Raw genomic sequence first — 18426 nt, 5'->3', positions numbered from 1 at the left:
TGATCTTGCGATTTATCTATCTTCCACTAACAAGTCTAAAACAGATGGCTACATTTAGCCCGGGGCTATAACATTGACTTTGGACTGGAGCTCTACCATAGGCAGTCTTTCACGCTCACACGAGATCTAATAAGCCGATACCCGATGAGAAATGTGCTCTGATTTGCCGGTAGCAAGAATTAATAGAAAGATACAGCATCTTACTCATATTCCCACTTAAGGCCTGTTCTTTTGTTCCCTAATCTAATCAGAGAAATGACAGCAGTGTGGCCGACTTAAACAACAGCCGAAAAACAGAAGGAGGGCGTGGGTGGATTGTTAGGAGCCATTTATTATATTTAAAGACACCGTTAAGCTGTATTAAAAAAAATAAATCTTCAATGTCATTAAAAAAAAACTGGTTTTTAAAAGATGGCTCCTGATATCCAGATGGAGAGCAATGAAAAGAAATGAACACACTCGGGGGGAACTAAGAGATCAATCAAAAGGAAGACAGACGGTGGATGGGGTGCGTATGTGTGTGTGTGTAGGGTGGTCGTGTGGGAGTGCAGGAGGGGGGGTATTGGAAAGCGCCCCCTTTTACTGGCTGATTTACAGAGCACTTGGTTCAGAAGAAGAGAGTGCAGGTGTACAGTTTATGGAAGAGCCAGTCATTCATAATAGACGGCTTGAAAAATAGACTTGTTTTCTTCATCTTTTTCAAAAATAGTCTCTTTATGTGCTGATGGTCCTGGAGTGCAAATGCACCGCACGATTCAACCCTCAAGCTATTTTTATGCCTTTGCATAACTACTAAAATAACCTTTTTGTATGTACTGTCCAACTGAGTGCACTATTTTTCCTTTCTTGTTCCTTAATGGAAGTTACAAATTACAGGACTAGAATTCTAATGGTCAATATTTGTTCTGAAGAAGATGGATCCTTTAAAATATGATTTATAAAATGTAGCTAAGCTCCTGAACACTCAATTTGGTGATTGCCAAATCATTGGGCCGCTTGTACGCTTGCGATAGCTATGATAGGAAATCTGTCCTGTCACGTTTGTTATTTTCTGCCAGTTCTTTTCCCAACTGTTCATTCCTTTGGGAAATGTGTGTTTTTCTTTAAACTCGCTGTCAGTAAATTAGCCTAAAGACGAGTGAGAAACAATCTCACGATTCGTTCCAGCCAAATAAAGTTGATAGTAGAAAGGCAATAATGAAAATCGTCTCTTGACGGCTTTTAAACTCCCACTTGAAATCGGCGTTCTGGCAGGGTCAGCAAACGTACACAACCTCATATGAGTCTCATTTACTTTAAGTTGACACCATCTGACACCACGTTATTTAGCTGGCTTCCAACTGTTTCAGATCAATTCAAAATCTATTTCTTTCAGCTGAATGCAAACCGACACTTAATGCACTAAAGAGTCATTTGTGTAGGAGGAGAATGCCAGTCCCGAGCCAGCTAAACTATTTTGATTCCCGGTCGACTATGAGGAAGGTTGTCTTTTGTTTAGCGATATTGTTCAACCCCCAGACAGCCATTAATTTAATGCTGTAAGGCACACAAGCTGAATGCAGACCTACACACTAAAGCAGAGAGCCTTGTAGACAACAAATAAAAGGCAGCATCTAAGTGTGGGGCTTGCTATGTATGTAGATCCTTTTGTGTACGCTGTGTGCGTGTGTGTATGTGTGTGTGTGTGTGTGTGTGCCTCCATCCAGAGGGAATGGAAGGAGAAACTGATGTAAGAGCAGGAAAACTTTTTACCCTGACTTATGTGTCATCACATTCTTATCAGAGCTTTGTGGTGAATGGGGAGTATGTGCATAAGAAATGGATGTGTGTAATTATGCATCATTATGTACTCATAAGAGCGTGTTTTAGTGGGTTGGTCTGTGTGTGTGTTGGTCTGTGTGTGTGTGTTGCAATCACACATCTGACGGAGTCTGCGGTGCGTATCCCATGCCTCAACTTGCCTGTGAGTGAGAATGACATTCCTGCATTCTTGCCATTTTCTCAGAGAACTTGAAACAAAGGCCAAGGAGAGGAGTTGCTACCACTGTGACATTATCAGCATGTGTGTTTTATCTGCTGTGCTCAACAGACTAGACAGACATGCAACTTGCAATCACATTCCAGACCAGGGTGACCTTGATCCACAAGTGGGTTGGGTGGGGGGTGGGGGGGGGACTCCTGCAAGCTTTCCAATTCCCTTTTTTTTTGTTTTGTTTTTTTAGGAGGGTTGTCTTGCAGAAACGACTCCCCTGTGGTGACCGAATGTCATTTAGAGTGAGGACTTACCACTGACTTTCATTCTGTGAAGCCTACAAAGTAGCCTTAACCCTTACCTAAATACCTCAATAAAACCTTTTGAGGTCTAATCCTCATATCCCGTGGAGGACATGTGGATTTACATGATGATGATGTGTGTGAGAAGCAGCACAGCAGCAGCTCTTCATTCCTTTCTTAAGTGGATGTGGAGAGCCGTGGCAACCAACTTCTGCTCTCATACAAGTACAGATTATAGTGGACGATGACGTATTAGGAAATAATTACTGAATTGGATGAAGAGAGGTCAAAACCAGCAACGACCTCAGTCTACTTGGAGCATGCTAGCTGAACATTTACATTTTCCTGCTGGTTAATCTTAAAATGATTCACACCAGAGATTTGAAGATTTGTGTTTGAATCGCTGCTAAAATAAAGCCGAGTTGGACAAAAAATTAAAATGTGGTTGTCACGAAGTGGGGAATGGATGAACCAGGTTTAGGGAAACAAGAACGTGGGGATGGGGCTCAATACAAAAAAAAAACAATTTAAAGAACAAAATCAGGCAAAGAAGAAATCATGGGAAAACTAAAGAAACAAGAGATCAAAACAACAGGCAACAAAGTATCAAAATAACTAGCAAAACAAATTCGGACATGACTTGGTGGGGGAGAAAAAGGACAGGAAAAGACACACAGCATAACATAGGACAGAGGACAAAGGAAGACTGAACAGAAAGGGAGGAACTATATACAAACAAACTGACAAGACAACTTGGAACACCTGAACAAGAGACAAGTGGCTGAGGGAGCTGATTGGAAGACAAAAGGGGCGGGGCTAACAAGAACAGGTAGAAACAATGGTCAGAAAAGAACACAAGGATATATATATGTAGATTTTTTTTTTCTCCAACTCTATTCCTCCATTCTTATTTTCTTGAGGTGTGATGTCCCAATACTTGTGTCCATGTTGCGTGTCAACAACTCCATCTAACAAACTTTGTAAGCAACTATCAAAAAAGTAGGCACAAGTTTAAAAATGCAGAGAAGGATCAAGGCAGAGGCCACCACACCCCCGTCTAGTTCTTCCCATTATTAGTTTACTGCTGATTTTTTATTTTTAAAAGAATAAATCAAATTAGTCCATGCAATTTCTTTTAACTGACCTCGCTAGTGAATGTGGGATGTAAAAGCGCTGGCGTAAATCTTTTGTTAGAACAACAGAGCTGCGGAGGCATCTTTCAACCCCAAATATTCCCTTGAGTTCTCATATGAGTCAAGTGTAAATCAATATTCACAAGGCACTGAACAAAAACAAGCATCTGGATCCATTTGAACCTTTCTTCAACCTTGTCTCCCAATCCTCTCCCACACTTGTGGCTCATGTTCCCACCCTGATGTCCGCTGACTGCACCAACCCCACAAGCACCCTCCCTGCCTCTCACCCTTTGTCTCCAGGTCACTAGATCCTTTTTTTTTTTGCTCTGGCTCATTGGGTGATCTCCGCTTTGCTTACCTTGTCCTACTTCACCTCTCGCTCACTCTCAACTCCCACTCAAGTGTACGGCCGAGTGCGTGCCCTGAACTCACCGTGACTTTAATGAATGTGTCGGTGTTTTGGTATCATGCTGACAGGGGGTTACGGGTCGGTTAAGGCGGCTGTGTAACAGCCAGAAAGAAGAGAGCGACAGGAACGCCTTGTGCGCTTCCCGCTTACATGGCTGACAGCGCCTTCACCCCTTCGACCTTAATGCGGATGCGCTCAAGTGACGTGCCGGCCCCGGTGTCAGTCCGTGACAGACGCTCATCATATTTAATCCTGAGGGGATTTCGCAGAAATGAAAAGCTGCTTTTCAATTTTATAATCCTAATCGCTTCACCCACATCCGTCCATACAGTCCAATTAGATGAACAAGACTGTCCGGATGATTCGTGACAGACTCATTTTGGTAGTTTGTCCTTGGCCCGTCTAATCAAAGAGGTTTCTGATGTGCTGAGACGCTAGGGATGACCTTCTCCTGTTTTGCCATCTAAGGAACTAAAAACTGCAATGTCAACCCACCTGAAGTCCTGGCCTTGTTAAGGCACCATTGATTACTCCTTGGATGTGTGTGTGTGTGTGTGTCCCCGGTTCGATACTGCTTTGTGGACCTCTCGCTCGGTGGACACACTTGGAGCAAAAAAAAAAATGCTCACTACGGTAAAAGAAACGGTGAAAACGCTGAGTTCATCTATTAGAGGTCAGAGCAGGCCGAGGGACGGCACAAAGGTAGCCTGCCCACGCATATGGCGGACACAGCGGGGGAACAAAACAAGCGCCAAAGGTCAAAGTCGAACTCAGGTAAAAAAGGGAGGAAAAGTGCTGTGTTAGAATGAAAAGCATTCCTCAAGGTGACATTACACCTTATATAAAGACGAGTGACAAAAATGACGAGAACTGCGAATGAATAAATGGACACAGCAGAGAAATGATTGCGGACATTAGTCAGGAAGAATTGCTGTGTAGCTTTGTGTGTGTGTGGTGCCAGTGGTTTGAGGGCAAAACGAGGCCACTTTGCCCATATTGACTTCAGTGCCATGTGACCGCTGTGATCATTAATGTGTCCTGATGCCACCGGGTATCCTGATGACCCACATCTCAGCAGTCCACTCTCGCTCTTTGGCTGCCACCCAAACCAACACCCCCTCCAATTCTCTCTCTTTCCCTCTCTCCATTTGCTCGGAAGCTATCGTGCAACCTTCTACTTTTAATGGATATTTTGGGGACTGACCGAAAAATGTTGGTACTAGCATGAAAAAATATCCACTGGAAGGACATTACCCCTTTTTTCATTTTTTTGCTGAGTGGCGTTGAATGATTTAAACCGTGTGACAGTATCGTGTGGCAGCTTCTTGACAAAAAGTCCTTCTTGACAACTTGCTCACCTTCCCAATGTAATAAGATCAATGCGTGGTAGGATAATAAATCTCAGTTTTGATTAATATTGTGTTTTATTTAATTTAAATATAACATTATAATCGTAATTGTAGTGATATGGAACAACAACCCAAACATTTGTCTTCATGACCATTTTTTTTATTTTTTGTACAGTTCTAACATTTTGTGCTGTGAAACCTGCTCAGAGTGTCTTTCCCTTTTCTTTATGTGCTAGCAATGTAAAAAAAAAAAAAAACGGATCTAAAGCGTTGTTAAGTTAAGCTTTAGTCATCATTTTATTCTGTTTGTCTATTAGCCCAGGCATCTTGGAAGTACTGTACAAAAAAAGAATGTCGGATCCCCGTGCCCTTGACCTTCATCCTCCAAATGCCATCAGTTCATCCTTAAATAGACGTCTGTGCCAGATGCAAGCAAATTTGCTCCAGGTGTTGTTAAGCATGGCAGGGACAGATGGACAACACAAAAATACAGAGCCGTTGGACGCTGTGGTTTTGGATGTATTTAAAAACCAAAAGCCAGTGATTGAACAGATTTGCCATGCTGTTTTTTCCCAATGCAATCCAACCCGTCATCCACAATGCCCAATTGTTTTGTCCAATCAGCCATTTTTACTCTTTATTTGCAGCTCCCTAGTGGCTCTGATTATGATTTTTCATTTATACTGCCTTTTTCTGGCGTAGTAAAGTAGCTCGGGAATTTAAACTTCATCCTCCCATCTCGTTACTTCATCTCCCTGCTTCGTATAATTCCCTTCCCCTCCCTCTGTACTGCTACTCCCAATTCTGTCAGCGGCCCAGCTTGCCACATTTAGCACATCCCCGCCACCTTTTAGTCCCCGAGTCTATCTCTCACTTGCATTCACATATAAAATGCACTTGAATTAAGCCATCACCCGAGCACAAAGTCGCACCCCAAACAACACAAACCTCGGTGTGGAAACGGTTTGTGTTAATAAATTCAGACACCTACAAGCAACCGCAGTCTTCACGACAAGGAACGACTGCGTGTGAAATGTTTTGGGATGGACTTGGGATAGCGGATGGTATACCCATGGCTGCTGCGGAGGAGTTAATTACTCCGTACAATCAATAATTCATTACGCTGTCAGTTTGTGGGTCTGCCCGTCCTTCAATGTGTGCTGGCATGTTTTGAGTGCACGTAAGCATGAAGACCAAAACTCTCCCAGTAAGCATTTTCTTACCCTGGGAAAGGCAGATTAAGAGGATTGACTCCGTAATGGATTAACCTCATAAGTGTGTGTGTGCATTATTTTGCGTGCACTCCTTCACGTGTGCGTGTTTGTGTATTTGTGAATGTGTGTCTTCAGCAGGATCAGCGGGTCCTGTGTATGAATTGATTAGCCTAAGAAGCTCCTCTGGTTCTCTTTTAATGACCACATCAGCACTTTTTCACCACAGGGAGGATAAATCTCGAGCCGTCAGTCACACAAACAAGACGCTGGCCCTTTAAGAGGGTTGAGCTGTCACTCAAGCATCACTCAGAGCGGCACTCCCCTCGGACTTGCGAGACCATGCTGTGTCAGTGCATCTAAGATGATAGATGAGGTCGATGCGTGTGGGTAAAAGCCAAGGTGGACTGCAGTATTTATTTGTCAGCCGGACTTCCGCTTTTCATATCCTGGCACTGCTTTGGAAATGCATCGCTCAAGGAATACACATTTATTCTAAAGTCAAGAGAAAGAAGCGATTGAGAAGATGGAATGAAATATAACATGACTGATTAGCCTGTTGGATGCAGCTATCTGCCCACTCCCTCTGTGGCCACCTATCCTCTGAACACCTCAGGGTGTATACAAGCAAAAACATCCATCAATATACTGTGGTTCAGTGGGGGTTCGACTTATTGTCCCTTTTGTTAGATCTTGCTAACATATGACGCTGAGCGCAAACGCATTTAAACAGCAGGGTACCAACACATGTCTCACAGGCATTGGATGCTGATGTGTGCGTGGCTGCGCACACACTGGCAGCTATTTTGCGGAGATAAAACGGTGTTTAGATGTGAGCTGCGGGGTGTGCGTAGAGTATGTCAGCTGATGTGTAAATAAGAAGACATGAAGCCAGGGAGGAGACGACGGCAATCCGCCGGTATGACGCGGACAAAGAGCACGACAGCCAGACAGAACGAAGTGGCTTAGTGTCAATATTCAGCATGGTTTTGAATTTTAACACAAAAGGGGCAGCAGAGTCAAAGCAAATTAAATAGGACTCAGAGTAACTTCTCAAAGTGTTCTACCTGTTTGTTGTACTTGTTCCCAGTCTGGCACCCGTACTCCGAGCATTGGTCTGATCCCAGGGACATGGCGTCGCCATTCCCGCTGCCCCCGCTGCTGCTGCTGCTAGAGCCGGTGCTCCCCACGCAGCCCCCGCTGCCCACAAAGGTGTTGGAGGGCGGCAGCTCCTGGACTGCCTGATGCTTCTTCCCTTCAGCTGGAGGGGAGTGAGGTTGGAGATTGACTGCAGGAAGAGGCGAGCTGGACTTGTAGTGCCTGGCCAAATCCGGGCTTGACTGGTGCCGCCTGCCACCGCCCATTCTCGGACTGCCGGGGTCACCGTCCACGGCGCAGTAGCGTGCTGCCAGACGCTCACTCGCACTGCTAATATCCTCCTCCTCATCATCATCATTAGGGTGGCGGCGAAGCCCGTTTACGGTGACGATACCGCTGTAGAGTGACCTGTCTGACTTGCCAGCTCCGGCTGCGGTGCCACCACCGCTTCCATTGCGCTTGTCCCGTCGAGGTTTACGGCCTCGGTCGGATCCGCCGCCACGGCCGACCTGCGGTTGGGCCCCTGACGGAGTGAAGAAATCTTCTTCGGGCTCCTTCTTACCGGCTTCGTAGCCATTCTTGCCTTGAGCGCCGCATTGCCTTGCCGTGACTACAAGGAGGATGACCAGGATGACAGCGGCGGCTCCCGCCAGGACACCGATGGCGACACTGAGCCGCTGTTTACCTAATGCACGCTCACTGTCTGGGTCTCCTGCAATGTCCAGTGACAGTGGAGCCTGCAAGCTTCGGCTTACCTGGAAAGAAAACAACAAGAGAGAGCCACAGAGTTATAAGGGTTAAGAAGCAAATTTGGACTAAGCTAAGATTTTCAGCAAGCAAACAAACTCAAACCTGGGACAACACCCAACAATTACCAAAATGACCATTGTGCATTTCATTTGTAATACAGTGAAAGATCTGAAGTCAAATTAAGGTTTGAGCCAAAAGGAGATCCCACACAAAACATTCTAGCGGTGAGCCACCGGTGATAACCACTGTGCTGCCAAGAGACAAATCACAGTCGGGTTTAAAAAATAAAAAAGCCTTAATCGACAATGACACAGTAGGTGTGAGACACAGAAAAACATCAAACAGCATCTTCATCTTAATTAAACCTATCACTGTGTTTTATGGTGATCCTCTCCGTTATTCCCAGACACGTGGAGTGTCACTAAATATATAATTTGTCTTGCGTCAAGGTTGTAGCATTTTAAATTACGTCCGTAATCCGATTGTATGCATCATCTAGGTCGAACGGGAAATAGCTCAGATTAAGTGGTTTAAAGCAGATGTTAAAAAAGAAATGAAGGAATGTGCTGACTTCAAGGTCACACAGTCAAAGAAGAAGCAGCAGTCAATACGTGTGCACAAAAAAGGACAAATACAAAAAAGTCAAAGGCAGAAAATGACTGTATCCCCATTACAAGCGTTGTCTCTTCAGCATACAAAGCTGGTATTGTGAAGGCAAGTGTGGGAGTGGATTTATGCAAGATTTGTTATCCTTTTTTTCCATGGAGATTTGGAAGGATAGTGACGCGTAAGCCTGCCATACATTTCTCCTGCTGACGTGAAACTATTTGAATCAATATGCTTTACACTTTAAACACGATTCCAAGACTCCAATCTTCCAGTTATGGCCAACACTGATATCAATGCATACATATACTCTAATCTCATAACAAGAATTGTTTCAAGAAATAGATTTATTACTGCTTATGGACTTCTGCTTGGTTGGTGACACTGAGCTTTGGCAGTTCTGCTTTTCTAATTTCTAATAACCTGATCAATATCTTTAAAGCAATACTGAGAAAATCATTTTATATAGACAAGAGAGAAACGGAGACACATGCTGATATATATGTCCGCAGTTACATGACTCCACATGTAAGCTGTCTGTTCGTTAGACACCTCATTATGCAGCCCTGACATGTCGTCTCAAAGCTCATGTGACAATTTCTTCTCTCCTGTCAAGGCTGGAAATGATATCCTCAAGTAATCCCTGCAACATTCTGGCGGATTAATTCTAAGACTATTCGGGAATGAATTGCAAAAATAGCGAGGGTGAAGGTGAGTACGTGGTCCGGGGTTTGCAATAACCGTGTAAAAGACTCTTCTCCAGCAATGCTTTGGTGAGTGCTACTCTGTGTAACTTGCTTGGTCAGAGCTGCCAACTGTTACGGATTGTCTGCATTTTGTCACAGAAATCACTCAACTCTGCCTTGTTACGGCTAGAACATTATTAGATTTAAAAAAAGAAAAAGGATCACATTGCTCAGACAGGTTTAAAATGAGCAAAAATATCTGGTCGAAAATTGTGATTTATCGTGTTTGACAAGACGTCGCAGACTGCCGTTCTTTTGCTGGTATGGTTCTGACGATATAATGGGTCATTGGAAGTGTGTTTATACTATGTATATATATATATATATATATATATATATATCTTATATTTATCATTTAAAAAAAAAAAAATATATATATATATATATATTTTTTTTTTTAAAATGATCAATTAAATTGATATATATTTAAAAACCAAAAATAAATAAATAAATATATATTTATATATACCTTATATATATATATAGTGTCTTTTAGAATCCCTGTCAAATTCCCAAAGGAATCTTCCATTCCGCAACAAACTTTGTTCCAGCTGAGCTTGACACTTGCATTTCCATACTGTGCTCTCATGGGAATGATCTTATTCCCACTGCAGAAGCAGATGCTGTGACCATAACATGTTCTCCTGTGACCATGCTATTGATTCCAAATTTAGATCTCAGTTGTAGCTGGGCGTATTTGCAAGAGAGCTGCAGTTTGGAGGCGTCAGCTATTATAATTAATTCATCACTTAATTATCCAGGTGGGGAATGCGTAAAGTGTAAAACCTCAGCCAAGGGTAGTGTCAAGTACCACTTCTTTTAATGATGAAGGATAAAGAAGCCCTGCACCAAGGCAATCATGCAGATATGTTAGGATGCATTCACACGTAGAAACAAAAGTAATCATAGCCTTAAGATAAAAGAAAAAAATGAAATATTTGGGAACTAAAGCTTTATTATTATGGGAAAAAAACCTCAATAATTAAATTTAATATTCATTGATTAAACTTAAATACACAAAGTACTTAACAACTATATTTCCATTGATGGGTTCATGTAATCAATTATTTGAAGCAAACAATTAGCTCAGAATATTACGGCATGTCCCTCGAGCTATTCTTGAACAGGCTCGCGTTTTACTCGTGGTTCTTTGGGTCTACTAGGTGCCCGCAGGCACCATTTTAGTGACCATTTATAGTTGTAGCATTCACCCAAGAAGTATTAGGCCCTTTCTTGGGTTTGCCTGCCCAGCTAATCCAGTTTATTGCCACAATATACTGTCTCTGGTGAGTCCATACTGGATGAATCAAATTAAGCCTCTAAGAGTGATATCCTAGACTCTGCTTGGTATAGATCCCATCTGTAGTGCTAGTGCATAGTCTCACCTGCCAATCATTACAACCTGTATACAAGTTCAGTCAATGAAAGTTCATGAACTCCATATTTTGGGTGAACATAAACTGAACGTAGGCTCATGTGTTTTTGCTTCGGGAATGTTACTGAGCTCATTCTGGGCGGACTTTTAAATAGCAGTTCATTTCTTCCCTTGTTAGACTGCAAGGAATGAGACCTGCTCTCAAGAGATGAATTTATAATTTACTACATATACTACTATCGTAACGAATATTATTTTATGCAGTTGGGCAGCTCAACGTTTTTCACATTGTATTAAAGACCTCCTAAAATGTTGACACTGTTACTTTGAGGTCAACGAACATTGTTCAACACATTACATCACTGAAAACCAAAGTGTTGAGTTTTGTTTTAAAGCCCTAATTAAGTGTTTGGCCACATGTAGTCCATGTCAGAGCAGTGAGCTTTTAAAGTTGAGCTTGTTTGAAGAATTTGTTTCAGCTCTCCCATAGGGTCACGTTCATTTTGTATGCAATAAAATATTCATATGAAATCAGCAAGCTAACCAATCTGGTGAAATGTGAACTGGGTCTTTTTCTTCATACTCATGCTTTAACACAGAGTTACATGGAAATGTTCTTGCTTGTTTCTGCATTATCATGATCTCGGAATCTTCATTCAGATTTACAAAAGAGTGCAATTGTGATGTACGTATAAAAGCATGCTCAAGTTGAACCATGACAACAATGTCTAAAATAACTAGCTCAGACAGCATCGTTGTATTGTTGCTAATTAGCGAACACCAGCACTGATGGATAAAAAAAAAAAAAAAAGACCAATTTCCTGTCATGATGTTGTGGCACTAGCAGGCTTTTCCCCCCTGCCTAATTACATCTGGCATCTATCCACCACTCAGTTTGACTTCATTATTCGATGGAGGTATTGCCTCTTCACTGGCTTCTACTCAATTTCTCCTTCTCTGCAATCAAATTAAACTATGAATATATTGTAATCAAATATGGACACATTATAGCCTATTGTTAGATTCAATGGCCCTGGTCACTTAGGCCGATTGTCTTTTATTTCTCCTGTCAGCACCACTGTTACAACACTTACCAAATGTTCAGCTGTAATAGCCCCCAAAGCTCTCTTGTTGTTCATTTTGCCCTTTGTCGTTCTACTCTCGAGTGAAACCTTGGTGATTCTAACGTGTATTGGCTTGTATCCAATTACTATGCCTTGATAGACGTTCACCAATGCCCTTAAAATATCCTAAAACCCAAAATTGTGAATTTTCTATGGAGTCAATGGAAGACATTAAGTCACAGGTGTCAAACTCAAGGCCCGGGGGCCAGATACGGCCTGCCACATCATTTTATGTGGCCCGCGAAGACAAATTGTGCATCGCATTTGTGTGTCATTACTAGAATTGCAAATTGTCTTCACTTTTAATAATATATAGTATATATATTTTAATATTTGACCAGTTTTTACTCGTCTGATTTGAAAACGAGTTATTTGTCAGTTTGTTTTGTAGCTTTTACTGTATATAATATGAGGCGCTCATACATTTATTTGGGTTGACAGTCATAATGGCACACCGAAAGAAGCTATGACTACAATGCGGCCCACGAAAAAAACGAGTTTGACACCCCTGCATTAAGTCAAAGCGAAATTTATCGGGGACTATCAGATGTGTCAGTTGGAGACCTTTGTAGAAAAACACTCCAAACTAGATCACCTTGTGGGAGAAAACAACACGCTTTTTGGAACATATGACATTAGCACGTGGCCCCAGAGTCGATTTAATTACTAGTCAATTCAATTTACTTGATGCACACCAGAGAGGGAAATGTTTGTGGTTATTACCTTTCAGCATTTGTAGATTAACTGAGCCATTTTTCAAGCATAATGGAATGGGGATTTTGTTAATTTAATGAGGACTAGGGAGAAAAACCGGGTTTGTGCCACCACTACACAATCGTAATTTGGACTGTTGTGGTTGTTTTCTGGTTGTAACAGTAATGCTGTTTTGTCAAGTCAATTTGCTCTACAAGCTACTTCTCCCTATAGTAAACTTTTTAGTTCCACAAGACCACACTTATTGATGAGTGCAGATGTTTTATTTATTCATATTCTACTCCTTCCCCTTGGAAAACGACTTATTTAGAGTTGAACTGTGTTCTCAGGTACTTTGTTTTATGTCTGAATACTAATGCACAGCATGCGCAGCAACAGAAACGGCAAAACCTCATCAATATTCAGGCCTACTATAGCGAAGCGACCCGGCTTAAGTGCAGCTTCCATTCAAATGAACATACTTCAACAGACTCTGGGAGGCCAAAACTGGGCCAGTCAGTCCCTCTCTGTCTCCCTCCAACACAATATCACCGTTCATGCTTTTGCTCCGTTGTCCTCGCTATCCCTTTCTCACTCAAACAACACTCGCACACACCTATTCCCCTCGGCTCTGCGTTCAATGTACCGTAAAGGGAGAACCACTTTGGTAAAAAACGTTATTTTAACTCCTCAGTCATTATTAGAAGTCATATTGGACAAAAAACATGCAGGATTCAAACTACAAAGAAATCAGCATTGTCAATAGTCCTCAAAATAAACCTGATTCTTTATCTGGGACAAATATAGATGCAATTAAAGTCCTACAAAATGGTCCGAAAATTACAAACCTAGAGTGGAGAATCCATTTATTTAATCCTATCAAGAAAAGAATCGCCTTAGCACTTTAGTTTAAACAGCTACAATCAGTTTTAATTAGTACCCTCCTCTTTTGTAATGCGATATCAGTGTCGCCATTATTGGAATGGATCAGAGAACAGAATCATGTCTGGCTATCATTACCATCTCGGTAGAACGATTTGCACGAACCAAAACAGGACAGCTCATTGCCTCTTCCAATTAAGATTCTTTTCATTGACGTTCTGCGTGCTTGAACAAGCTTTCTGTGGAGGTGTAGGAGCACTATTGCATGAAAATATTACCTGGGCGTCCACTAGAGAGGCGTTGACCAAGCTCTCGTTGATGAAGACGTGGACCAGGGCGGTGGCGCAGAGCGAGGGGGCTCCACTGTCGTTGACCCTGACCACCAGGCGATGCAGACCTTTGTGGCGCCGTTCCAGTGGCTCTGCCAGTGTGATCACACCATTGGAGTGGCCGATCTCAAACAATCTGAAGGGATTCCCTCCAACTAATGCATAGTGAAGATCCGCATTTGGGCCGGTGTCTGAGTCTATGGCTGTCACAGTCCTGACGATTGTGCGGGCACTACTTGCAGGTGGCAGCAGCGTGTAGGAATCGTTGGCTGGAGATGTGATGGAGGGGGCGTTGTCGTTCTCATCGGTCACAAAGAGTGACACGGTGGCTGTGGCGGTTTTACGAGGCTCTCCTCCGTCAACGGCACGTACACGGAAGGTGTAGGTGGAAAGCTTTTCACGGTCAAATGACAACGTGGAGAAGATGGTGCCCGTGTTGTTCTCGATGGAGAACATCTCCCCTTGCTCCTTCTCTCCATCGTCTCCCATACTTTTCTCTCCATTCTTCTTCTCCTCCAGTCCATCCATTTCAACAAAAAGAGTGAGTTCTGCATTCTCACCTTCATCGGCATCTGTCACGGTGACCATGCCGACTGGACTGTTGGCAAGCAGGTTTTCTTTGACATAGAATGTAAAAACTTCCTGGACAAACTTTGGCGCATTGTCATTGCGGTCAGTCACCTGAATAACAACAGTGGCTGAACCTTGTAAAGGAGGGGTGCCCTTGTCCTTCGCAATAACTTTGAGTTCATACCTGTCGCGCTGCTCTCGGTCCAGCATGCCAGTAGCCCGAATATCTCCATTATCCGGATCTATATGAAACGGCCCGTTTGAAACGGGATCCAGTGAATACGCGATCTCTGCGTTCTTGCCACTGTCTGCATCTGCGGCCACCACAGTGACGACCCTCTCGTTGGGAGAGTTGTTTTCTGCAAAGTGGACTTCCACTACACTTTGGGCAAAGATTGGGGGATGGTCATTGTAATCAACAACTCGCACCATCAGGGAACTGTTGCTGGAAAGACTCGGGCTTCCGGAATCTACTGCCACAATAGTGACGCTGTACTCTTTGGTGACCTCGTAGTCCAGCAAGGCCGAAGTATGCAGGAAGAATTTTTTCTTGTTCCTGTGAACAAAACGTCAAATATACATCGATTTTGCTTTTCAAGAATGCACATTATTAAAATAATTCACATTCCATAACACTGTATGATGATATATATATGATATATATTCATTGTTCTGTGCCGTAATCAATAAGACAGCCTCAAGTAACAATAATAGCAGAGGGGCATAATTATTGAGCGTTTTCCTGACTCATTATCTCTTGAGTTTCTTGTCAAATACAATAATAACGCGCAGTATAATTGTAGTAGCTGTATTTTTCTTTGCTTACTCTGCTTAGTGTTTTTCTCGCTCTCTCGTCAATGTCTTCAGAAAAGAATTTTACGACTGAATTGAAAGCACTGACATTTGTAGTATGCCCTGTTGCAATAATACTACTAAATGAGTGAGAAAACCCTTGATTTTATTGAATAATTATGATCCAATTTTGCAAATAGCGTGACGTTTTACCCACTCTGGTTTTAGGGAATGAGTGGCCTCTGAATTTTGTTGAAATTAAAAAAATATATAGAATGAAAACACACTTCGGGCACTCTTCTTTGGATTCTCTGTGAAATGTAGAATTTTCTCCGATACATTTTGGAGCAATATTGAGGAAATTATCACTTGCACTAGATTTTGTTCTTTCTCAGAGAACGTGGTGTATCATTTTTCACCCCATTACTCAGAATTACTCCTTCCATAACTGAGTATTTGTATCGTCCTATAAGAAGAATTTTACTTAATCATCAGGAACGAATTAAACTTCTTGTTCATGAACATTTCATATTTTCAGACTCACCTGTCAAAGGCTTCATCTGCAGGTAAGGGTGGGAGAGCTGTTTCACCTGCTGGCTTCAAAGTGAATGGCACATCTCCGACAACGGTACAGGTCACGGCTCCATTTTCTCCTTGGTCTCTGTCCGAAACCTGAACCAGAGCGACTGGAGTGTCTACCAGAACGTTCTCGGGTACCAATGCTGCTCCGTCTCGTACTGGGATTCGTCCGATTTTTCGAATCTCGACAACCGGGACGTTGTCGTTTTCATCACGGACTGCCAAAATGACCGTGGTTCGATCGGAGCGTGGCGGCTGACCCCTGTCCCGTGCCGTGACCGTGAACCTTAGCTGGGCCACCTCTTCCCTGTCGATCCTGTGAAGAACACTCAACCATCCAGTTGCCTCGTCCAGTCGCAGCAGCCGCCTGACCGATTCTGTGGCCGCTCCAAAGACGTACTCCACCTGTCCGTTCACACCAATGTCACGGTCTGAAGCCCTCACCTGGAGTACTGGGGTTCCCGGAGGTGCATTTTCTGCCATTTCCGCCTCATATGTGGGCCTTTCAAACACTGGGCTGTTGTCGTTTACATCTGTGATGGAAACCCGCAGCAGAGCTTGAGATGATCGTGGAGGGTTCCCTCCATCTCGAACCCGTAGGATCAGTTCATAGGAGTCCTTCAACTCGCGGTCCAACGTGCCTTTGACAATGAGTTGAGGTTGTTTTTCACCATCTGGTATATCTGCCACTTGGAGTTCAAACACAGTGCTCCTGGCTCCTCCCACGTTATCTCCACTCCTACCCCTCCTATCCCCAAGTCCATCTACTCTACCAATGGGATTTCCAGCCGTCGCCCGTCTTGCCGAACTTGACCCAGTTGCACCTTCTTGGATCAGCTCGTAGCGGTCGATACCGTTTCGCCCAAAATCCCTATCTGTAGCAGTGGGTAGCAAGTAAAGCGTGCCGATTGGGCGATTTTCCTCCACTGAGAGCTGGAGCACCGGTGACGGAAAGGAAGGGGTGTTGTCATTGATGTCTGTTATGACGACACGGCCTTCAAACAAGTCCACCCAGCTTTGTAGGGGGCCAATCACAGACACCTCAAAGTCCAAGAAGCACTCATTCTCGTCAAATATCATCTGGCATTGGGGCATCTTCTCCCTGTCGATACGTCTCGGCCCTGTAGTCAGCTCACCGGTCACGTTGTCGATCTTGAAGAACTCGGAGCCACTTTCCAAGGCAAACGTGACGTCCCCGCTGCCCGTACCCGCTGTGAGGCCCAGGTCTGCGGCCACGTTGCCTATCTTAACATCAGGGGGGCCCTCCTCCGCTACCCGGTATCGGAGGGCTGAGCGTGCACCTGGCAGCTGAGTCAGCAGCTGCAGCAGCAGTAAGACCACCAGGCTGAAAGCCTGCACCGAGGAGTGCACTGCACCAAGTCGATGCATGGCTCCGTCCTGCTCTGCTTGCCTCTCTCCTCAGTGTTTTCTCTCTTGAATCACCACCTGGCTTGCCTCTTCTTTCTTTATCTGTCTTTAGTGAAGTGTTGTAGCCCACAGCGTGGGTGTTTGATTTATTCTTTCTCCCTTCTGACCGACACTCTTTGCAACTGATGGCCGATGTCTTATTACGTCCTTTATTCTCCTGTCTGTTCAACTCCTATTGCAACTCAGTCCTGTTCTTGCTGGGCTCTTCAACCAGCGTGATATATTTATATATAAATCCAACGTGCTGCAGAAATAAGAAAAAAAAAAAAAAGAAACATTTGATTAAGTGACGCATCACTCAAACGTTCCAACTGTGTTATAGTCGTCACGTTTCATTATTCCAGTCACATATGGGACAGCAGCTTTTTCTCGCGTGTCTCACTTTACCGAAACTGCAATGCAGCACCTTCAGTCTACACAAAAGAGGAGGCGAGCTGCGCTTCATACTCACAGACAGTACAAGAGAAAGCCCAGTAACAACTCAAATCTAACATTACTAAAGGGGACAAAAAGTATATATTTATTTATAGATTCATTTATAGTCTTACCTCAGGAGCCGGCGGGTGCCTCTGCTTTCTTTCCCCGCAGTGGCGGAGCAACGTGCCAAGCCATCGGAATCCGACGCGCAACTTGGAAGGGGACACCAGTGCTTCCCGCAGCCACTTTATTAAATGCTCACGGTTAAAAAGTAACCAAGCGAGGCAGTTAGTCTAGCGCCTTTTCTTGACGAGCAGAAGCGGGAGATCCCAGCACGGGCATCAATTACGCGTTAAATCCTCGCCAGCACCCTGCTCGGGATGTCGGTAATGGACCGAGTGAAGATGCGTCTTTTTCCAAGAGTCCCGCATTCTCTCTCTCTCTCTCTCTCTCTCTCTCTCTCTCTCTCTCTCTCTCAACTTGCACCTCCTATTCCTCCTCCTCCTCCTCGTTTGGCTCCCCCCCTCACCCTGCACTGGCTCAGGACTGCTGCTGTGGAGATGCTGCAGTCTCTCTCTCTCTCTCTCTCTCTCTCTCTCTCATCTCTCTTCTCTCCTCTCTCTCTCTCTCTCTCTCTCTCACCCCCTCCTGCAACATT

General features: G+C 43.7%; 1 protein-coding gene across 2 annotated transcripts in view; it reads right to left on the bottom strand.

The window, feature by feature from the left end:
• The window catches only part of pcdh7a (protocadherin 7a), a 39667-nt gene extending 21447 nt beyond the window's left edge, over window positions 1-18220 (bottom strand). The window contains exons 1-4 of one of the 2 annotated variants that reach the window (XM_037259088.1): window positions 17900-18220; window positions 15889-17595; window positions 13932-15108; window positions 7447-8232 (exon numbers count right to left, since the gene is read on the bottom strand). In XM_037259088.1, the coding sequence (XP_037114983.1) occupies window positions 7447-8232; window positions 13932-15108; window positions 15889-17312 (3387 nt within the window). In that variant the 5' untranslated portion in view covers window positions 17313-17595; window positions 17900-18220. The remainder of the gene's footprint in view (window positions 1-7446; window positions 8233-13931; window positions 15109-15888; window positions 17596-17899) is intronic. The other variant, XM_037259080.1, reaches the window with a different exon arrangement.
• Between the last annotated feature and the right edge of the window lie 206 nt (window positions 18221-18426).

This window comes from Syngnathus acus, chromosome 1, assembly GCF_901709675.1.
Source record: "Syngnathus acus chromosome 1, fSynAcu1.2, whole genome shotgun sequence".
Classification (NCBI taxonomy): domain Eukaryota; kingdom Metazoa; phylum Chordata; class Actinopteri; order Syngnathiformes; family Syngnathidae; genus Syngnathus; species Syngnathus acus.
The sequence above is the reverse complement of the archived record's forward strand: the minus strand, read 5'-3'. Positions and strand labels throughout refer to the sequence as shown.